This window comes from Felis catus, chromosome A3 (assembly GCF_018350175.1).
Source record: "Felis catus isolate Fca126 chromosome A3, F.catus_Fca126_mat1.0, whole genome shotgun sequence".
NCBI lineage: Eukaryota > Metazoa > Chordata > Mammalia > Carnivora > Felidae > Felis > Felis catus.
This window is the reverse complement of record NC_058370.1, coordinates 24363918-24385710: the sequence shown is the minus strand read 5'-3', so window position 1 is coordinate 24385710 and position 21793 is coordinate 24363918. Positions and strand designations below refer to the sequence as shown.

The 21793-nt window shown below is 37.6% G+C and overlaps 1 protein-coding gene across 8 annotated transcripts in view; it reads right to left on the bottom strand.

The window, feature by feature from the left end:
• NCOA6 (nuclear receptor coactivator 6) overlaps positions 1-21793 on the bottom strand; it is a 109363-nt gene that overhangs the window by 44945 nt on the left and 42625 nt on the right. For all 8 annotated transcript variants that reach the window (XM_045053714.1, XM_045053716.1, XM_045053717.1 and 5 more), the window contains 3 exons: positions 20252-20357; positions 12541-12822; positions 5492-5647 (listed from right to left, as the gene is read on the bottom strand). In XM_045053714.1, coding sequence (XP_044909649.1) covers positions 5492-5647; positions 12541-12775 — 391 coding nt within the window. In that variant the 5' untranslated portion in view covers positions 12776-12822; positions 20252-20357. The remainder of the gene's footprint in view (positions 1-5491; positions 5648-12540; positions 12823-20251; positions 20358-21793) is intronic.

The following is a 21793-nucleotide window of genomic DNA, read 5'->3' as shown; positions in this document are numbered from 1 at the left end:
AGGTAAGTTACTTAAATTTTACTTGGTTTAATGATAAAAAGAAACAAATTTCAGGAGACTTCCTGCGCTTAATCCAAAATTTTGACTATTGTTACTGTGGATGATAGCACCACCATGTGGACAGATAGAAGTATAGCTAACCAGTGGCTAAGAAGGTCAAAGGCAGCATTCTTTGGCATCCTTCCTTATGTACTGTAGGGTTCTGGATTACAGAGCCAGATGATAAAGTAGGAAGCTAATGAGGACACAGTAGTTTCCTGTCTTATCACTGATAAGTCACCCTTCTGTATTAAGTATTTCCACCGGGCAGGTAGGCTGGTTGGTCCCAGGGAACAAACATCCTACTAATAAGGGACTGATTACCACGGTTACAAGATGCTCTAAACTGTTTGCCTCTGGGAGTTAGGAATAAAAGAAAAAGAGAATACAGACCTTGAAGGTTTCCAATAAAAGGAAGCAACTATTAATATACCAAACTTAAGACATTCTTTTTTAAAAAAATTTTAATGTGTATTTATTTTTGAGTGAGAGTGAGTGAGAGAGAGAGAGAGAGAGACAAAGCACGAGTGGGGGAGGGGCAAAAGAAAGGGAGACACAGAATCCAAAGCAGGCTCCAGGCTCCGAGCTGTCAGCACAGAAACCAATGCGAGGCTCGAACTCACAAACCTGGAGATCATGACCTGAGCCAAAAATGGACGCTTAACCAACTGAGCCACCCAGGCTCCCCACTAAGACATTCTAAACAGAAAGAGTATTTATTCTTGAAATGGACATGAGATTATTTCAGTTCTCTGCTTAAAACTGTTCCAATGCTTCCTACTGTTGTAGAAATAAAAGCCAAACTCCTTAACAGGGTATAAAAGGCCTTAGTAATCTATCTAGTCCAGTGCTGTTCAACAGAAATATGAGTCACACATATAATTTTAATTTTTCTAGAAGCCGCAGTGAAAAGATAAACAAAAAAAAAACCCCAGGTGAAATTAATTGTAATATACTTTATTTGACTCAATATATCCATGCTATATCAATATAGCACATGTCAGTTTGAACTAGCCACATATGCTCAACAGCCATACGTGGTTTGTGGCTACCATATTTAAGAGCTCAGATGTGGCTCTTGCCTACCGCTCTAACCTCAACTCACACTATATTCTCCTTCAATAATAAGGATTCAGCCTCAGTGGCATTTTAAAAAATTTCTTAAGCACACAAAGCTGCTTCTCACCTCAAGGCCTTTGCACATACAGTATGTGCAAATAGTTGCCTCTAATAGTTCTACTCTCTTCACATGAGCCAACTTCTCAGTGTTCATGTAATCTTAAGTGTCACAGGCTCCAAAAGACCTCCTCCAACTGTCTTATCCAAGGGTAGGTCACCCTTATCAGAACATCATGTTCTTCCTTTTTTTAATGTTTATTTATTTGGGGGGGAGGGAGGGTAGAGAGAGAGGAAGACACAGAATCCAAAGCAGCCTCCAGATTCTGAGCTGTCAGCATGGAGCCTGACGCAGGGCCTGAACTCACAAACCGTGAGACCATGACCTGAGCCAAAGTCGGATGCTTAACTGACTGAGCCTCCCAGGCACCCCAGAATATCATGTTATTTCTTCAGAGCACATTCCATGTAATGACTTACTCATTCACTTGTTTTATTGTCTGCCTCATCCATTACTATACAAGGATAACCATGAATCTGCCCTGGTTCCTTTGTATCTTTTGTTCTGGGGTAGTTATTAATAGCACCCCTTTGGGGTGCCTGGGTAGTTCAGTTGGTTGAGCATCCAACTTCAGCTCAGGTCATGATCTCGCGGTCCGTGAATTCGAGCCCGCATCGGGGTCTGTGCTGACAGCTCAGAGCCTGGAGCCTGTTTCAGATTCTGTGTCTCCCTCTCTCTCTGACCCTCCCCCCAGTTCATGCTCTGTCTCTGTCTCAAAAGTAAATAAACGTTAAAAAAAAATAAAAAAAAAATAGCACCCCTTTTACTCTCAAAAGTGTCCTAATTTAGATGATAAATTATATGGCCACCCTAATTATATCCTTAATACAGAGAACAGTGTCTAATACATGGTAGGTACTCATTAGCTATTTGAGTATATAATGAATTGTTATCTTATAACCTTATAAAGAACTACAGGCATTTTTCCAAATGATGAATGCATTCCTGGGAAACCCCACATTCTATAAAAACTCACTGAAAATAATAGGTTTTATGGGAAAAACAATGTTGTTAGGACTTACTCAAAATGTATGTGACTTTGTAATCAGAGTTCTAATGAAAACATTAACTGGTGGAGGCAATATATCCAAGAACATTTACAGTGGAAATGCCCGGTTAAAGATGCTATGATAATGCAGATTCAGTAAAGCTCTGAGCCATTGGGGCTGCCATTAAAGCAGACACAGGAGAAAGTGAACTTGTCACAAGCAAGAGCCATGCAAGTGCACTTGGGGTGCACTTCTGGGGAAGGTATCTAAATTCTCATCCTTAATTACCTTAAAACAGAGCTGAAAGGACTCCCACCTATGCAGTAGCTGAGTTTCTTTTTTTTTTTTTTTCTTATAATCATCCTTCTATTCTATTTCAGCTTCCCTTGCCTTTTTTATACGAATACACACAATTCTCACATTATAGTGCTATCATTCTCCTATTTGCCAACTGCATATAAGCTAACTGGTGCCAAAGAAACACACATAAAAAACACTTACAGGCTCCCAAACTCACTGATTAGGGGTCGGCAAACCACAGCCTATGGGCCCACATTACAGTCTAGTCTGCTGCCTATATACTTAAGTAACATGTAACTGGAACACATCCATGTTTATTCACTTACATATTGCTTATGGCTGGTTTGCACTGCAAGTAGACTGAAATCGTTGTGACAGAGATCTTAGGGCCCACAAAGTCAAAAGAATTTATTCTCTGGCCCTTTACAGAAAAAGTTTGCAGACTTCTGCTTTAAATCACCATGAATTAATAGAGGGGACACAAAATGTACTCAAAAAAGATGTCTTCCCCACTCCCTGGCCAAAACTCAAAAAAGGAAGGGTACAGGGAGTGTTCTTCTATGGAGAATAGGCTGTGCAACCTGACCTTACACCCTTGCAGCAGACACCTCTTACAACTTACAAAGGCATCAGCTTATTACCAGTTTCACAAAAGCAAAGCTGCTGCCACCACTTTTACTCCTGCCCGAATTCTGAGGGAGCACAGAGAGAGAAAAGGAGATCACCTGGGACACATATGCATACCCTAAAAGTTAAAGGACGCTTTTCTGTAATGTGATAATCACTACCATACGTGAATTTCACAATTTCTTGAAATACATGTTATCTACTTTACTTTCTTGATGGTACTTATGCTTTAATTTACGGCTATAAAGGGGAGCCAGCACCTTATCTTTTTAAAAGAACTTAGGGGAAGTAGGTCTGATTAAAAGAAGAAACTGGTGTTTCCTTTCTCCAGTGGAAAACACTACCATGTAAGTTTTCAAAGCCCTTTTATCTCATATAAATAGGTAACAGACTATAAAACGTTTAGAGTTTAAGAAACCACTTATGTTTTCATAAAATATAAACGGCCTGCATAGTGCTATGTAGCCAACAGCTGTTTTACTTCCACTCTTCCCAAAAGTTCATCCTATATCCTATAGATTGCTGTGAATTAATTTTACTTCTCTGGATCCTTTTAGACAATCGACCATTTTTCATAATAGGCTGGTTGTTATTTAAACCTCTATTCCCTTTTTTATCAAATGATGGGATTTACCCCATTTCTCTACCTATAATCCTCTCTAAATCTTCATTTGTTTGCTGCTATTGCCCCTTTTGGGGCACAGCAATGTACAATCCTACACTGCACAAAATGTGTCTCACTCCTGCATATGAAGTATTAACCTTTTTGGCTGCCAAGGTTTTGTGGCGCATTTAGGCTCTAAGCAAACACGGAGTTAGGAAGGTTTGGCCCACCGGTAGAAGGAAAGGCTGAAATCACTGGTTGCCACTATGTCTGCATCAATACAGGAGGGGAAGAAAGGTTCTAGTTCACAGGGCCTCCAAAGATAGAACCTCCTCTGTGCTTCCCCCTTCCTGGTACTTCTCTCTCACAGGTTTGTCTCCCTCACCAAGATCAGGAAATTCTTTTGAGCTTATAACAGCAAGGACCATATTATCACTGTATTCCAAGTGCTAAAGCAAAGTGATGCTATTATGTGTGTGCTTCCCTTGCCTTCATTCAACATATGTTTACTCAGGAAACTAACACGTTCCAGGAAAACAGAACTACAACAGTGAGCAAAACCAGACATGGTCTCTGCCCTACTGGAGCTTGCAATCTAGGAGAGAATAAAACAATAATGAAACAATTGCTCTGATGAAAGTGTGACATAAATGATCTAGGGACAAAAACCAGACTTTTGTGACAGCATATAACAAAGGACTCTGAATTAGTCAAGGAGTTCAGAAAATATATCCTCAAGAAGATTTAAGCTAATACGTGAAGGCTGAGTAGGTGTTAACTAAGAAAGGGGGAATTGGTAAGGGACAATATTCCATATAGAGAATACATAAATGCAAAGGGCCCATGGCAGGAGGAAGAAATGCATATTCAAGGAACCAGAAGAAAGCTGGAGAGGCTGGAATAGACAGCAAGGAGGAAGGTTGGATGAGTTAAGATTGGATGAGAAAGGTAGAGTAGAGGTCAGACCACACAAGTTCCATGAGGTTAGAGTAAGAAGTTTGGTCTTTATTCTGTGAATAACAGCAAGCCAAAGCAGGGGTTTTAAGCTGGATACTGTGTGTGTGTGTGTGTGTGTGTGTGTGTGTGTGTGTGTGTGTGTGTATTTTCATTTTGAAAAGACCATTCTGGCAAAATACTGGAAAAATGAATACTGCTACGAAAAGGACTATTTAGGGCCTCCTAATCTCTGTTAGATGACTAAAGAAATAAATACTAAAGCTTATTTGGTAGACAGAAGCAAATGAAATTAGATATTCCTTAAACAACAGATAAGTTAAAGGGCACCTTCGTGGCTCAGTTGGTTAAGCACCTGACTCTTTGATTTCAGCTCAGGTCATGATCTCACACTTTGTGAGTTCAAGCCCCGTGCTGGGCTCCACGCTAACAGTGCAGAGACTGCTTGGGATTCTCTCTCTCCCTCTCTCTCTGCCTCTCCACTGCTGATGCTCTCTCTCTTCAAATAAATAAATAAACTTAAAAAAAAAAAAAAAAGACAAATCAGTTCCTGGTCAGGGTGCCAATAAAATCCAAATCTGACAGACAGACAAAATGGGCCAAGGGAATGGAGTCTGAAGCTATGGATGTGGAACCATCACCCAGACAGAGCCTCAATCCCTCCTTACCCTAAGGTGTGGCAATGGGAAGTACAGGTTATGTGAGTTACTTGGCATTCTGAAACAGGAGGGGAACAGACAAAGCAGCAAAGAAAATCATGCTACATTCTACTGTTGTTATGATCTGGGTCCAGATAGGCACCTTCAATCTGAACGGAGAGAATCCCCAGATCCCGAAGCTGCTGGTTGTTGCTCTGAGCCAGGATCCGTAGCCGCTCCGCTGCTTCCCGGGGGATGTTGAATGTCACACGCACGCTGTTCCAGGGCTCCACCTTCTGTACCTTTAGCTTGCTGGATTCTTGGTCATGAAAGAAAGTGAATAATATTAGTAATCTTTTAACCACCAGAAGACATGGAACAAACAAAACTAACCAAAAGCAAAAGAACAAGGCAGAGCATTGCCTTGGAGTAGCTGTGAGAACTTAGTCTTTGGCATTAGATAGACTTCAAATCTAATTCCAGTTTTAGCACTTAGCACTTGAGTGGCCATGAACAAATTATTCAACCTTTCTGAAACTTACCTTTCTCTTCTTTAAAACCATGAAAAAACTATTTCATGAGAATGTGAGTACTAAATGAGAAAATATATGCCAAAAACCTAGCACAGGCCCTGATATACACACATGCAGTAAATACATGGAAAGTAGTAAGATGGAATAAGGATTATAAGAGGGAGAAAGAGAGAGACAAGTTTAAATGAATAGACTAAGGTCTATTTCTGGATTCCATTCAATACATGTGAACTGGCATCATGAGAATATTTAAGTCTCACATTTCATTGAAATTCTATAAATACAAAAATACAGTATGCAGACTATGCCAGTTCATAGTCCTATTTAAATATTAACTAGTATTGGGGCACCTGAGTGGCTCAGTTGGTTAGGCTTCCAACTGATCTCAGCTCAGGTCATGATCTCAGGGTTGTGAGTTTGAGCCCCATGTTGGGCTCCACACTAGGCATGGAGCCTACTTAAAAATAAATAAATAAACAAACAAACAAATAATGAGTATCTCTGTACAAGATATTGACAAAGACAGGAAGAAGATATTTCTTCCAGTGTCCCATAAATCCTTCAATTTAAGAAGGAGGCTTTTTTTGTCTTTGATTTTAAAGTTTTTCCTGCTTTAAAAAAATTTATTTTTTTTTAACATTTATTTATTAATGAGAGAGAGAGAGAGAGAGAGAGAGAGAGAGCGAGCATGAGCGGGGGAGGGGCAGAGAGAGAGGGAGACACAGAATCTGAAGCTGGCTCCAGGCTCCGAGCTGTCAGCACAGAGCCCGACACAGGCTCGACCTCACAAACCATGAGATCATGACCTGAGCCAAAGTTGGGTATTAACTGACTGAGCCACCCAGGCGCCCCAATTTTTTCCTGCTTTAAATAAGAGTATAATTTTCACTGAAGCATACTGCACTGAAGGGAAAAACAATATAATTTGACAACAAAGCTTCAGTTAGGATATGAAAACTCTGCATTTCAGCAAGTCTGAAAAGTCAATGCAAACTTCAGGACATGTTTTTAAAAGAAGGTACAAAAGTTTAACTGAGGAGGTTAAATGTTTGTAATTGTGTTTTGCAGATGAAAAACAAATCCCAGGCCCAGTTAACTCATAAAAAATTTTTTTCTCAATAACCCCAGGCAAAATAATTTTCCCTTTTGTTATGAACTTGGCTAAATTAAGTCTTTGGTATCCTCTATTTATGCGTTCCAGTATCAAGAAAATGGGTCATATGGGCATATGTGTTGTCAAAATCAGATATATCTATAGATAAAGTGCCTACATGTTGCCTAAAGCCCCTTCCACCTCCAAAACCACTACACACTGAAAGTTAATTTATCCAGACATGGAGTTCACTTGTTCTAATGTAGATATAAAAAACCACTTGCTAACCGCAGTAAGATAATACAATTATAGAACTTAAGATTAGGCAATATTTAGTCCAAGTCTATTTTACATGTGAGGAAGCTGAGGCCAAGAAAGGCTAAGTGATCTGCCTAGAATCCTGTGGTCACCTAGCAGCACCAGAGATGGGACTAACACCCAGCTCTGATTCTCAGGTCAATTTCCTTTCCATGACACTTATGCCTCCAAAAAGCAAAAGGTAGGAAGCAAGGGATCCTAGTTCCAGAGTATATATGCCCAATCTAAAGAGTACCAGAATCTCATTCAAAGTCTAGACATACATCAAAATTGCTTATGGTATTATCTATTTATGATATGGGTGTAGAAAAATCCTGTTTATAACATGGTTATATTTATCAAAAGTTTTTTTAACTTCCATCATACTTGATATTTGACTTAAAATACTTGTGGACCAAGAATACAATCTGATAACACCATAAATCTGGGTTTGGCAATTTATTTGAAAGCCATAAACAAACTGATTCAGCTATCCATCCATATTTTATTTATTTTATTTTTTTTATTTTAATTTTTTAATGTAAGTTCTACACCCAAAGTAGGGGATTAATTTATGACTTGGAGATTAAGAGTTGCATGCTCTAAGGGCGTCTGAATGGCTCAGTCAGTTAAGTGTCCGACTTTGGCTAAGGTCATGATCTACAGTTTGTGAGTTTGAGCCCCACATGGGGCTCTGTGCTGACCGTTCAGAGCCTAGAGCTGCTTCAGATTCTGTCTCCCTCTCTCTCCACCCCTCCCCTGCTTGTGCTCTGTCTCTCTCAAAAATAAATAAACATTTTAAAAAATTAAAAAAAAAAAGTTGCATGCTCTACCAACTGAGCCAGCCAGGCACCCCTGATTCAGCAATCTCAAACAAGAAAAAATGGGGGTAATTATAAGAGCAATAAACACTTTCGTGCTCATTGACAATCTTATCTCTGTGTAATATGATATATTAGGACTATCAAAATTTAATTTCATGTATGCTGCTCTAACCTGGAAAGGCTCTTATAATATATTGTGAATAAGACTAGAGTGACAATGATGTTAATAACTGTAAGTTTAACATATAAAATTCTCTAATACTATTCTTTACATGGTATAAAAAAGCCCTTGAGAAAATGACATCAAATCTCAAAAAAAAAAAAAAAAAAAAACCCACCAAGCCTAAAAAAATTAGTAAGATCTAGGCTTTGTACTATGTCTGATGAGATTAGCTAACTGTGCTAACCAAAAATGATGTAGAACCTCTAACCAAGTTTCAAAAACACAAATGCCTACAAGACCTAGACAGGTAATCCAAGTGTATGAAGAGGCCAGATGGGAACTATCTGAGATGAGGGCCTGCCCTCAATAGCAGCTGCTCCTCAGCACTGCCTGGGACAAGGAGAGAGTTCAATGTTATCAAATCTTTCCATTTTTAGAGTTAAATCCAAAATCTGGATTTGTATGCAAAATATTTCAATTTTTAAAGCATTGGCGATGAAATTCAAACATCAAAACAAACAAAACTAAAGTAGAGCCATAACACATGGTTGCAGGCTGGATCCAACAGGTTGCCAGTTGGCAGCCTGATCTAAAATTTAGGAAGACAAGGGGCACCTGGGTGGCTCAGTCGGTTAAGCATCTGACTTCAGCTCAGGTCATGATCTCCCGGTTTATGGGTTCGAGCCCTGCATTTGGGGCTCTGTGTTGACAGCTCAGAGTCTGGAGCCGGCTTCAGATTCTCTGTCTCCCTCTCTCTGCCCCTCCCCATCTTGCCTTCTGTCTCTCTCTCAAAAGTGAACATTAAAAAATAAGAAATAAATAAAATTCAGGAAGGCAAATTTCAAGTACATTTTAAGTAGAACCATGAAGTAAGATTTTTCTAAGCTTTTAGGGGCCTTTAAGATCCAGTCTAACCTCTTCATTTTGCAGGTAAGGAAACTAAAGACCAGAGAGTTAAAAACAAGAAATAAAATTGGGTCTTGAGAATTACTCCTACCTACTAGAGCAGATAATTTAAGGATCACTATGTTAAACAATACCTTATTATGTTCAGTTTCTCCATGTACTTAAAAGAAACACAACAGCATTTCTATTAAAAGAAAAAATTCTAGGGGCACGTGGGGGCTCAGTGGGTTAAAGCATCTGAGTCTTGATTTTGGCTCAGGTCATCATCTCATGGTTTGTGAGTTCAAGCCCCACACTGGCTCTCTCTGCTGTCAGCTTGGGATTCTCTCCCTCTTTCTCTACCCCTCCCCTACTCATGTGCACATACTCTTTCTTTCACAAATAAACATTTAAGGGGCACCGGGATGGCTCAGTCGGTTAAGCATCCGACTTTGGCTCAGGTCATAATCTCATGGTTCGTGGGTTCAAGCCCCGCATCGGGCTCTGTGCGGACAGCTCAGAGCCTGGAGCCTGTTTCAGATTCTGTGTCTCCCTCTCTGTCTGCCCCTCCTCCACTCGCACTTGGTCTCCCTCTGTCTCAAAAATAAACATTAAAAAAAGTTTAATTCTCTCTTTAAAAAAAATAATAAAATAAACATTAAAAAAAATTCTAGCTCTCTGATTCCAAGCTGTATTACAAAGCTATAAAAAAATTAAAAAAAAAAAAGGGGGGGCACCTGGTTGGCTCAACTGGTTGAGCATCCAACTTCAGCTCAGGTCATGATCTCACAGCTTCTGAGTTTGAGTGAGTGGGAGAGGAGGGAGTAGAAGCAAAAGGTACAGTCTACGGGCCCCCTGGGTGGTTCAGCTGGTTAAGCATCCGACTTCAGTTCGGGTCATGATCTCACAGTCCGTGGGTTCAAGCCCCATATTGGGCTCTGTGCTGGGGTTCAGAGCCTGGAGCCTGCTTTGGATTCTGTGTCTCCCTCTCTCTCTGCCCCTAACCCACTCGCATGGTCTCTGTCTCTCTCAAAAATAAACATTAAAAAAAAAAAAAATCAGAGCTATAGTAATCATAACAGTATGGTATTGGCATAAAAACACATAGATCAATGGAACAGAACAGAGAGCCCAGAAATAAACCCACACGTATATGGTCAATTAATTTACAACAGAGGAGCCAAGAAAACACAATGAGGAAAGGACAGTCTCTTCAATAAATGATGCTGGGGAAACCAGACAGCCATATGCAAAGGAATGAAACTGGATTACTATCTAACACCATACACAAAAGTTAACTCAAAATGGATTAAAGACTTAATGTAACACCTGAAACCATAAAACTCCTAGAAGAAAACAGGTGGTAAGCTCCTTAACATTGGTCTTGGCAATGATTTTTTTCAATGTGACACAAAAAGCAAAGGCAACAAAAACAAACAAGTGGAACTATATCAAACTAAAAACCTTCTGCACAGCAAAGGAAACCATCAACAAAATGAAAAGGCAACATATTGAATGTGATAAAATATTTGCAAATCATGTATCTGATAAGGAATATCTAAAGAACTCATACAACTTGATTATAAAATTCCAAACAATCTCAATTAAAAAATGGGCAGAAGATCTAAACAGACTTTTTTCCAAAGAAGACATACAGATGGCCAACAGGTACATAAAAGGTGCTCAATGTCACTAATCATTAGGGGAATGCAAATCAAAACCACAATGAGATATCACCTCACACCTGTTAGAATGGCTATTACTGGGGTACCTGGGTAGCTCAGTTGGTTAAGCATCCAACTTCAGCTCAGGTCACAATCTCACAGTTCATGAGTTTGACCCTGCATTGGACTCTGTGCTGACAGCTTGGAGCCTGCTTCAGATTCTGTGTCTCCCTCTCTCTCTGCCCTCCCCTGCTTCCATTCTGTGTGTGTGTGTCTCTCTCTCTCAAAAAAAAAAATATATATTTAAAAAATTTTACAATGGCTATTATTAACAAAACAAAAAATAACAAGTGTTGGCAAGGACGTAGAGAAAAAGGAACACTTATGCACTGTTAGTGAGAATATAAACTGATGCAGCCACTGTGGAAAACATATGGAGGTTCCTCAAAAATTAAAAATAAAACTACCATATGATCTAGCAATTCCACTTCTGAATGTTTATCTGAAAACAAAAACACTGACTCAAAAAGATTATCTGCACCCCCATGTTCACTGCAGCATTATTTAAAGAACAATGACATGGTAACAACCTAAGTGTCCACAGATGTATGAATGCATGAATGAACAAAAAAATCATGGTATGTATATACATATAATGGAGCGTTATTCAGCCATAAAAAAGAATATTGCCATTTATAAGAAACATGGATGGACCTTGAGGGCATTATGCTAAAGTGAATTAAGTAGCCAGAAGAAGACAAATACTCTATGATCTCACAGACATGTGGAATCTTAAAAAACAAGATAAAACAAAACCAAAAACACCAAGCTCATAGATACAGGGAACAGACTGGTAGCTGACAGGGGACAGGACAGGGAGTGGTGGTGGAGGTGAAATGGGTAAAGGGGGTCAAAAGATACAAAGTTTCAGTTATTGTCACAGGGATATAACATACAGCAAGTAACCATAGTTAGTAATACTCTATGGCATATTTGCAAGTTGCTAAGAGAGCATATCTTAAAAGTTCTCATTGCAGGGGCATCTGGGTAGCTCAGTCGGTTAGGTGTCTGACTTTAGCTCAGGTCATAAACTCATGGTTCGCGAGTTCAAGACCCTCGCTGGGCTCTCTGCTGTCAGTGCAGAGATGCTTCAGATCCTCTGTCCCCCTCTCTCTCTGCCCCTCCCCTGTTTGCGCTCTTTCAAAAATAAATAAAAACATTAAAAAAAAAAGTTCTCATCACAACAAAACTGTCACTATGTATGGTGACAGATGTTAACTAGATTGTGGTGGGTGATCATTTCACAATATATACAAATATGGAATGGTAAGTTATACACCTGAAACTAATGCAATGTTATATGTCCACTATACCTCCATAAAAAAAAAATTCTAAAATTCCAATTCTGCACTTAAAATCAGCCTTTCAATCCAGTATGGCAAAGTTTTACTTCGTAAAACTCAAGACAATCACAGAAGAGCAAACATTTTTAAAAAAAAGTAACAAGAAGAGGGGCACTGGGGTGGTTCAGTAGATTAAGCATCCAACTCTTGATTTCGACCCAGGTCATGACCTCACAGTTTTGAGATTGAGCCCCACACTAAGTCTGCTTAACATATTCTCTCTCTCTCTTTCTCTTTCCGCCCCTCCCCCACTGGCATGTGCTCACTCTCTCCCCCCCCAAAAAAAAAGAAAAAGAAAAAATAATTAAACTAAAATGATTTTAAAAATAATTAAATAATAAATAAATTACCCATGTGTAACAAATTGGGCACATTCTCCAATATTGTGTCCAATTTCCATTTGAAGTCTTTATCACCTATATTTCCTTTGAAGGCCACAAATATTGTGGAATCCTCCAAAATACTATCACTTTTTGTGTCATCATCTTCTAGTCCAGAATCAAAATCCATCTCTGAATCTTCCACTGATGATGAACACAAGGAAGTATAGATGTCTTCTAAGTTTGGAAGGTCATCCAAAACCATGGTGAATATTATTCCAGTAGCATATGCCAAATGGAGAATAAGCAAACCTTTGAAAAGAGAAGATACAAAAAGGGTGTTACAATGCATAATTATACAATCAACAATGTATAATCCATTGGTCTGTAAAAACTATAATTTATTTCCCAAGTAATAAGAAAGCACACTATAAACATTAAGAAATTACAGAGAGGATAAACTAAGATAGTCTATAATAATTAGTTCTTAAAAATACTTGAAATAAAAATTCACCAGTTTTAAATAAAGTTCCTTTTATTATATTATAATGTTTATGTCTATTATGTCAGGCTACCTAGAATACAGGGAGGAGGGAACAAGCAATCACAAGAAAATAAAACAAGTTATATTTTGAAAATTAATTTATATAAGCCTTTGACCCCACAGAGCAAAGGGCTCTCCAATACTCCCCTTATTCCTGTTCTGACAAAAGTTTCAGAGGAGCCAAGGTTTCTAAAGCCATTCTCTTTTTCTAACCTGCAAAGCAAAGCTTGACCCAACTAAAAACATCTGGAGGACTATCTAAAATCCTAAAGTCTTGAGGACCCTTTAAAATAACTTTAGGGGCACCTTGGTGGCTCAGTCGGTTAAGCGTCTGACTTCAGTTCTGGTCATGATCTCATGGTTCATGGGTTCAAGCCCCACATCAGGTTCTGCGTCTCCCTCTCTCTCTGCCCCTCCCCTGCTTGTGTGCATGCACTCTCTCTCTCAAAAATAAATAAACTTTAAAAAATAAATAAAATAACTTTTAAAGCATTATTAATAGTTATATGGCTAAAAATAATAATTTAGAAACAAAACAATAAAACATTTTAAAATACTTTTAGGAAAGGAAAATAAGTAGTTAACACATGTTTATAGAAAGAAAGAACTGTGTCCAGGACAGAACTAAATTACTTTTCAACTTTTAGATCTAGAGAAGTCACATTATCTGTTATTTTCAGTTATGCTGTCTATCAAAGAATACATGTATTAACAATCACACCATGTGGCCATTTTCTCCATTAGCGTTGGGACTGACGATCACTTCTTAACCCAAAAGTGAGTGAACATTCATTTTTTAGCATCTGTGTTAAGCCAGAATGACATGGATACATAAGAACCTCACACAACTCTTCTAATTTAAAAACATTCCTTATAGAATTACAACTATGTGTTTTTTTTTAAAGATAAATAAGAAAAAAAAGGGCTGAAAATAAATTCACTAAAATACAAACAGTGATTGTACTAGGCTAGTAAATTTTCTTTTCCTATTTTCCAAATATGCTACAAGTCATTTAGGGACATGCAAAGCTAAATATGCTGTAATAGGTTATAATACCAGTATAAATGGAAAAAAATTATCAACTTTTAAAAACTGTTTAACTTTTCTTTTTTTTTAATGTTTAAATATAACATACTTTTATTGAGTTACTTCTTCTTTGACATTTCATTTAGGATTTACATGCAATAATCATTTTTTTAAATTTGTTTTTAATGTTTTATTATTTATTTTTAAGAGAGAGAGAAAGAGAGAGAGAGAGAGAGAGAGAGAGAGAGAGGCAGAGTGTGAGCCAGGGAGGGGGCAGAGAGAGAGGGAGACACAGAATCCGAAGCAAGCTCCAGGCTCTGAGCTGTCAGCACAGAGCCGGATGCTCAAACCCATGAACCATGAGATCATGACCTGAGCTGAAGTCAGACACTTAAGCGACTGAGCCACCCAGCTGTCCCATGCAAGAATCATTTTTTATTCTTTCCTAAATACTAAATATTTTACCTCAAATTCACAGTAGCATATCAGTTCTGCAAAGAGATGCCTACAAACTGATCTACTACTGGCTTAGGTATAGGATAGAGTTGTTGGGTTTTTATAGGGTGATTTCTAAAACTATTTTGGCAGTATATCACTAATTCGATAAGCTATCATGTTGTAAAACTCTGGTAAAAGCAAAATACTATATGGTTTTATTTGCCCATGTTAAAGACGGAAGTCCAGCATATCTACATCAATAATAATAATAATAATAATAATAAAACAGAAAATACACATTAAGCATCTACATACCTTACTTCTCATTCCTAAGATTATGTTGGGGTATATAAAATACCCCCCAACTTTATACATTTTTCTAACAAAGTGGATACTCATATAGCAAATTTAAATCACAATTTTAATCTTTTGTGTCAGTTGTAGAATAAATAATTTAATTTTAAGGCAAATTTATCTAAAATATTTAAAATATGATCAATTGAATAATCAGGTTATCGGATGATTTAAAAGTGCACAAAAACAAAAAATACTACTACTTTACCATTCCATGAGGCAGAACCGGAACAAAAGTCTTTAAAACTGGACTTTTATAATTGTCAGATTATGGATAATGGATATAATTGTCAGATATTAAAAAAATGGAAAACTTACAGGATAGAATATAGAAAACTTATAGAATATAGCACTTAGATTCAGTTATTCATTCTAATAACTATTATCTAGTTCAGGGAACTTATATTAATATTCATATTCTTTCCACTCATTTCAGCCTTTTAGATATCAAAGTCATGATACATAGATGCAAACAGGTTCCCCTACTCCATTTATTCTGAACAGTTTGTTTTTTTTGTTGGCAGCTTTTACAATGAGGGAAAAAGGAAATTACAAATTAGATCTCTCATTCAGTGAAATTTCTGTTTAGTCTACTACTAAAAATTCTACTCTTTTAGTAAATCTCCTTCCATCTAGTTTCAAATACATGTTTATCCCAAGTTCTGAATTTTGGTTCTTTGTTATTCTAATTAATAGAAGGGTGTGTATTTTAAGACTTTTCTATTTTTTTTTTTTAATGTTTATTTATTTTTGAGAGAGACAGAGACAGAATGAGAGTGGGTTAGGGGCAGAGAGAGAGGGAGACACAGAATCCGAAGCAGGCTCCAGGCTCTGAGCTGTCAGCACAGAGCCCGACGCAGGGCTTGAACTCATGAGCTGTGAGATCATGACCTGAGCCAAAGTCAGACACTCAACCGACTGAGCCACCCAGGCACCCCTATTTTATTTTTTTAATTAATAATTTATTTATTTTTAAATTTACATCCAAGTTAGTTAGCATATGGTTCAACAATGATTTCAGTAGTAGATTCCTTAATGCCCCTTATCCACTTAGCCCATTCCCCCTCCCACAACCCTTCCAGCAACCCTCTGTTCTCCACATTTAAGAGTCTCTCATGTTTTGTCCCCCTCCCTGTTGTTATATTATTTTTGCTTCCTTTCCCTTATGTTCATCTGTTTTGTATCTTAAAGTCCTAATATGAATGAAGTCATATGATATTTGCCTTTCTCCAATTTCTTTTAGCATCATAATACCCTCCAGTTCCATCCACTTAGTTGTAATTGGCAAGATTTCATTCTTTTTGATTGCCAAGCAATACCATTGTATATATGTACAACACCTTTATCCATTCATCCATCGATGGACATTTGGGCTCTTTCCATACTTTGGTAGTTGTTGATAGTACTGCTATAAACATTGGGGTGCATGTGTCCCTTAGAAACAGCACACCTGTATCCCTTGGATAAACACCCAGTAGTACAATTGCTGGGTCGTATGGTAGTTCTATTTTTAGTTTCTTGAGGTAACTCCATACTGTTTTCCAGAGTGGCTGCACCAGTTTGTATTCCCTCTTTTTCTCTTTTAAACAGTCAATTAAAGGGGCGCCTGGGTGGCTCAGTCGGTTGAGCGTCCGACTTCGGCTCAGGTCACGATCTCACGGTCCGTGAGTTCGAGCCCCGTGTCGGGCTCTGGGCTGATGGCTCAGAGCCTGGAGCCTGCTTCTGATTCTGTGTCTCCCTCTCTCTCTGACCCTCCCCCGTTCATGCTCTGTCTCTGTCTCAAAAATAAATAAACGTTAAAAAAAAAAAAATTTAAAAAAAAAAATAGTCAATTAAATTTCAAGAACAAAGAATTTCCAAAAACCAATTTAAGCAATCTTAGGGGGAAAAATTCCTCTGTTGTAAGTAAACATGAAAACAATAAAACAACAACAACAAAAAAACTTACGTTTGAGCAAAGCACCTTTTCTAGTACTATGACTGTTACAAAGGAATAGTGTGACTTGGGTGGTTAAGAAACAACAGCATTCAGAAAATCCCTTATAAATACCATTGCCTTTAGTCAACTGCCATCTGCTCCTTACAGATTTTAAAGAACTTTAGAGTTAAATAAACAAGACTGAAAAAGACTTTAGGGCTTAAAAGCTGTTACTCATCAGGAAAACGACTGATTGCTGAGACTGCCTGAAATACTAGAGCTATTTAATAGTTACTCCCCAGTTGGAACAACTACAAGAAAAGAATTTAAAATTTAAGAAGTGTTTTCCAAAAGAAATCTTTTACTGGAAAGAAAGAGATCAACTAAAAATCTGTCTTCTAAAGGGGTCATCGGTCATGTCATGAAGGCTGGCAAATCTGAATTTGGAAAACCATCTCCTGGCAGATAAAACAAATCAACTAATCCAAATTCAAGAATTACTGGTTTAAAAGTACTATGGCACTACACAGGTGCTTAAAAAATGAAGAAATTAAAAGTAAGTATGAAAAATACCTGGCCTCTTCTCCAGAAACTTTTTAAAGAAGCTTCTTCCCGATAACATATTCATTGACATAACGTCCACTTAAAATCTAGTCTTTAACAAAGGATTTATAATCAAAACAATTAACTAATTTTGAGTGAAATGCAGTTCAGTGACTGCTCTTGGAGACAGAAATATTACAGCTGACCAGTTTGAGACTCACTTGCTCATTTATGGTCATCACAAGAAAACGTGTGCTATCTCTCTGGGTTTGTTAAGATTAACTACCAGTTAATTTGCTCACCTGCCACATAATAAACTTCCAGATTATCTGTTGGTTTCACTTCTAACAGGGGCTCTTTTGATTTTTTTTTATATGAAATTTATTGTCAAATTGGTTTCCATACAACACCCAGTGCTCATCCCAACAGGTGCCCTCCTCAATACCCATCACCCACCATCACCCCCTCCCACCGCCCATCAACCCTCAGTTTGTTCTCAGTTTTTAAGTGTCTCTTATGTTTTGGCTCCCTCCCTAACCTTTTCTTTTCCCCTTCCCCTCCGCCATGGTCTTCTGTTAAGTTTCTCAAGATCCACATAAGAGTGAAAACATATGGTATTTTTCTTTCTCTGTATGACTTATTTCACTTAGCATAACACTCTCCAGTTCCATCCACGTTGCTACAAAAGGCCATATTTCATTCTTTTGATCTTTTTTAAAGAACCTAAGAATAAATGTGACATCCAGGAGAATTTAAAGAGCAAGCATATTATTTATTCTACTTTTAGAAATAGATTTCCAAACTAAATCATTTAAGGGTAATATTTCAGGATAACCAAATAGCTCCAGTTAATAAAGGAAAGCTCTTTTTTAAGAAGAAAGCCAACTTAAATGTAAAAAGAATGATATCATTGGAAAAATCACAATTTTGTGATCGTTGATAAAATAATTCAGAAAAGGACCATTAATAAGGATAAAACATTATGTGAAATGTGCCAAAAATGTTTAACCTGAATATAATAAAATCTTTATACAGGAGACAGAGGTATAACTTAAATAACATCATGAGGAAATATTCAGACAAATCTAGAGTGTAGGATTTCTACAGCATAACTGGCTTGGCCTCTTCAGTAAGTCAGTTGTAATGAAGGAAGAAAGAGATGGGTGAAACTATTCTACATTAAAAGAGCTTTTGGGGCGCCTGGGTGGCGCAGTCGGTTAAGCGTCCGACTTCAGCCAGGTCACGATCTCGCGGTCCGTGAGTTCGAGCCCCGCGTCGGGCTCTGGGCTGATGGCTCAGAGCCTGGAGCCTGTTTCCGATTCTGTGTCTCCCTCTCTCTCTGCCCCTCCCCCGTTCATGCTCTGTCTCTCTCTGTCCCAAAAATGAATAAAAACGTTGAAAAAAAAAATTAAAAAAAAAAAAAAAAAGAGCTTTTAAAATTTTTTTTAAAAATCAAATGCAGTGTATGGTCCTTTATTAGGTCTTGGTTTGGAAAAAAGATGTAAAGCACATTTTTAGGATAATTAGTGAACTACCACTAATTTTGTTAGGTGTGATAACAATGGTGTTATGGTTATATAGGGCAATGTTCTGTCTAAGAGATGCATATTGAAGCATTCAGGGGTAAAACATCAGGATGCTTGTAATTTACTTTAAAATAATTGAGAGAAAAATAGATTAGGCAAATATGACAAAATTTTAATAATGGTTAAATATAGGTGATTAGTATACAGGTGCTTATTATACTTTTGTTTATAGTATAATTTTATAAAATGTTTGAAATTGTTCATAATAAAAAGCTTAAAAAAAAAAAAAAAAAAGGAAGAAAAAAGCAAGCATACCAGCAACATAGTGCTGCTCCAAGGTAAAACTCCACAGACATCAGGAAGGCTTAGAAGCTTACTTATGAACATCTTCCAAATCACAGTAGGGTTAAAAATAAATAAATATATTTAAACATATATATTTGTAAATATATAAATTTATATTATTTATGAATATATAAATTTATATACCTTACATATTATATACATACCCAGCTAATATGCACCAAATTTACATTTACATATGAACAGAAGGGACTGGTGCAGGTAGCTGAATAATGGGTAGAAGATTGTTACAGGTTATTCAGAGTATCAGCTTGGCTGCCATTTGAAAAGACAAGACACTATGATCTGCATCAGAAACCACAAACTTACATACTCATAGCGGTTAGGCAGATAAGAGAAGAACACTGGATATTAAGTGTATTTACACACACTGTATGAATGATTTGGGTAACAGGAAACTCACACACCCATCTATGCTAAGCAGCTACTATCCTCTGCTCCAGCTTATTACTTCCTTTTTGGAAGGATGGGAGGAGTTGGGCAGATGTTCTGAATTTTAAGAAAAGGCTAAAATCCATATATTCAGTGAAATCTCCAGATTTTAAAATAGGTTTACATTTTCGGAAAATAAAAATACTCTGTATGCCAAATGAAACACACTGTAGCTGCATAAGGCCCAGTCACCAATTTTCAATTTCTACAACTCCCATGATTGACTAGTACAATGCTAGGTGTGAGTGAACTATGCTGGGTTTGGTACAGTGCTGGAATAGACCAGATATTTGAAATGCATTTAAATGTTATGATGTGCCTCCTAAGAGGTATGTGGACTCTCGAAGAGAAAGAAAAAAATAGATCAAGTTCTCAACCCCAGAGGAACAGAAGGCACTCAAACTTAGTGAATTTGGGGCTTCATTAAAAATACTGATACCTTCGATAACTGGCTGAAGGACCATCTTCTCCTTTGACAAAATGCTAGATGATAAAGGAAACAGTTTTTTAATTTGCTACGTAACTTTAGTAGAGTCATTCCATTGCTTGGAATTAAGTTGAGCCTTAACCACTCTTTCACAAAAGATTTCACTCACCAAAATGTCTTTATTTTTTTATCATTTATTCAGGTCATCTTCTAAGTCCAAACAAGCTGGCATTTTTAGGGCCTGTATTTCAAAAGGCAGCAGGCAAATAAAAATTCTAAAAAAGAGAGACAAAGAGAAAGTTGCAGTATCATATAGAAATTTGAAATTACAGAGGTGACATCTTTATAACAGAAGCCAATGCAAATACAAGTTACCAAGTCAACTTAGACGTCTTTAGAGAATGTTAAAATAGAGTTTTTATTAGGTCTACAAAGAATATCTTTTTTCTGAGATCAAACCACTATTCAACAAGCATTTCAAAGAGTATAGAAGCAAACTCCAGGACATATACTGCCTTCGCTTAAGAATCATGAAACTGGGGCGGGGGGTGGGCATCTGGGTGGCTCAGTTGGTTAAGCATCCAACTTCAGCTCAGGTCATGATCTCGTGGTTTGTGGGTTCAAGCCCCGCATCGGGCTCTGTGCTGACAGCACGAGGCCTGGAGTCTGCTTTGGATTCTGTGTCTCCCTCTCTCTCTGCCCCTTCCCCATTCATGCGTATGCGTGCTCTCTCTCTCCCAAAAATAAAATAAAAAAACATAAAATTTTTAAAAAATTAAAAAAAAAAAAAGGATCATGAAACTGGGACCCTAAGCCTTAGAGACCTCCTCCCTTTACCTCCATTTTTAAACCTGTCAAATTAAAATGAATTAACATCATCATGCCACACTGTTTGCAGATACTTGGAGCCAAGACCAAAATATTTTCTACACACACTAAATACAAGACCCGCTTGTTCTAACGTAATTTCAAAACTCATTTTAAACTTCATAAAGTATATGGGGTGCCTGGGTGGCTCAGTGGGTTAAGTGTCCAACTTCAGCTCGGGTCATGATCTCACCGTTTATAGGTTCAAGCCCTGCATTGGGTTCTGTGCAACAGCTCAGAGCCTGGAGCCTGCTTTGGATTCGGTGTCTCCTTCTCTCTCTGATTCTCCCCCACTTGTGCTCTATCTCTCTCAAAAATGAATAAACATTAAAAAAATTTTTTTTAAATAAATAAACTTCATAAAGTATAGATTTAAGCTTTTTTCCTACTTTATATATAATTTTATTTTATTTTTCATTAAATTTTCAGTTTTTCTAAGTATTATTTATGGTACACATAGAAATTTTGCATGGAAAGTGTCTAATTTTGGCATGCTTCAGAAAAATATTCCCACTTTAATAAGTAGTATCAGTCTGGGGCGCTGGGGTGGCTCAGTTGGTTAAGAGTCAGAATTTATCCCAGGGCATGATCTCACAGTTCGAGGGTTCGAGCTCCACATTGGGCTCTGTGCTGACAGCTCAGAACCTGGAGCCTGCTTCAGATTCTGTGTCTCCTTCTCTCTCTGCCCTTCCCTGGCTTGCTTGCTCTCTCTCTTTCAAAAATAAATAAACAGTAAGAAATTTTTAAAAAGAAAATATAGTATCAGTCTACAATGTCTTTAACTTGGCTGTTATGGTTTTACATTATTGTCAAATACTGATTTTATAATTTCAAATTTTTAAAT